This window comes from Neomonachus schauinslandi, chromosome 11 (assembly GCF_002201575.2).
Source record: "Neomonachus schauinslandi chromosome 11, ASM220157v2, whole genome shotgun sequence".
NCBI lineage: Eukaryota > Metazoa > Chordata > Mammalia > Carnivora > Phocidae > Neomonachus > Neomonachus schauinslandi.
The window spans coordinates 39,365,410-39,367,074 of NC_058413.1; the positions used below are offsets into that span (position 1 = coordinate 39,365,410).

The 1,665-nt window shown below is 38.8% G+C and overlaps 1 protein-coding gene across 1 annotated transcript in view; it reads left to right on the forward strand.

The window, feature by feature from the left end:
• The window catches only part of SAAL1 (serum amyloid A like 1), a 31,267-nt gene extending 30,696 nt beyond the window's left edge, over positions 1 to 571 (forward strand). Inside the window, exon 12 of the mRNA XM_044919480.1 lies at positions 448 to 571. Coding sequence (XP_044775415.1) covers positions 448 to 540 — 93 coding nt within the window. The 3' untranslated portion in view covers positions 541 to 571. The remainder of the gene's footprint in view (positions 1 to 447) is intronic.
• The last annotated feature ends 1,094 nt before the right edge of the window (positions 572 to 1,665 follow it).

A 1,665-nucleotide genomic window follows, 5' to 3' on the forward strand; every position in this document is an offset into this window, starting at 1 on the left:
AGCCCGATGTGGGACTCGATCCCGGGACTCCAGGATCATGACCTGAGCCGAAGGCAGTCACTTAACTGACTGAGCCACCCAGGCACCCAGAAGCAATTTTAAAATAGGAACTTTTTTAGGAAAATGAAGTATGGAACATGGGAGTGAGAGGCCATGTCAGCAAGGAGGAGAGTAATAAAACTCAGTAATGGATGCTAAAGGGGAAGCGGTGGGAGTATAAATTGTAGTTCAAGAGTAAAACTAAATGGTAAGGGCTAGTCACTTCTTTGATGTTTCAGAGGACTACTTGGGAATGACTGTTATTGTCATCTGGGGATCTGTCAACATTTCTTTTCCTTTGGACTCTTTAGAAACCATAGGTAGAACATTTTCATAGTCAAAAACTGGTATCTTAAAATCACCTTTTCTTCTACTTATATTTATTTGGTTCTTTTGTTTGACCCACAGATAGAAGACTTTCTCAAAATTCTACATGAAGTTGATAAAACTCTTGCTGATGACCTGGAGCAAAACTTCCCAAGTTTGAAGGCTCAGACTTAAACACTGAATTGGAGTTTCCTCTGCCCAATAAATGAACTTTACTTTCTGCACTGACAGTTGAAATTGACATATAGGAGATGTTAGGTAAAGCTTATTGAACCCTCATTGTCTGGCATTACACCCGTACATACCTTCTCCCTGCCCCAGTCTTTTCTCACTTTCATTTGGCATTGGAATCTGGAGTTTCCTCTGCTGTCAAATCCACCCCCCCCGACACACACACTTTTTTTTGTATGGTTTTGTGTTAGTTGTCCTCTTTAGGTAAAGAAAACAAAAATACAAGCTTATTATTGAAGTTCTTTCTAGGTTGAGGACTTGGTAAGGATTTTCTTCATACCTCTTAATTTGATTTTTACATGAGAATTTTGTATTTGTCTCTACTGCAAGTACATTCAGCTGCACTAGTAGAAAACCCTACTCCAGGAGCTTAATCCAATAGCTTTTACGTATCTAATGCAATAAGAAATCCAGGGGTGGGCAGTCTAGACCTGATTTGTTGACTCAGGGATCCTGATTCCTTTTACCTCTCCATGTGGTCTGCATGTAGACCTTTGGGTTCATGTTTATTGTCTTGTGGTTAAGGGGGCTATAACATCTCTGGACCTTCCATCCCCATTCAGACAGGAAAAAGGAGAAAGAGGTAAAGGGGCTTTGTCCTTGGAAGTCTTTTACCTTCATATTTGTAAAGGACAGCCCTCATTGCCCAGACCTGTGCTGATGGCCATCTCTAACTGCAGCTATTTGAAATCAAGTCTTTTTTTTTTTTTCTTTCTAGGGTCTATAAGAGAGAAAGGCACAAAGAGAAGGGAGTTGTGAAAGGCTTTTTGATAGTCAATCTGTGATGTTTGCTACAGTATGAAAGCACATCTTGGCCTTTTGTGATTATTGTGTCGATTGTATGCCAGATTGTCAGTAACATCTCAAAAGCAGTTTTTAGTTTAGCTTTGTTACAGTTTAATTTTTTTTCACTGTTGTAGGTATGAAGATATGAAGATAGAAATGTAACATTTTGATGAAAGCACATTAGCAAATTCTCTGTTTTCAGCATAATTCCAGTGGTTGAATTTCAGAAAATGATTTGCTTGAGTGAATTCAGATTTTTTAAAATTAAGATGGAGGGAGTTT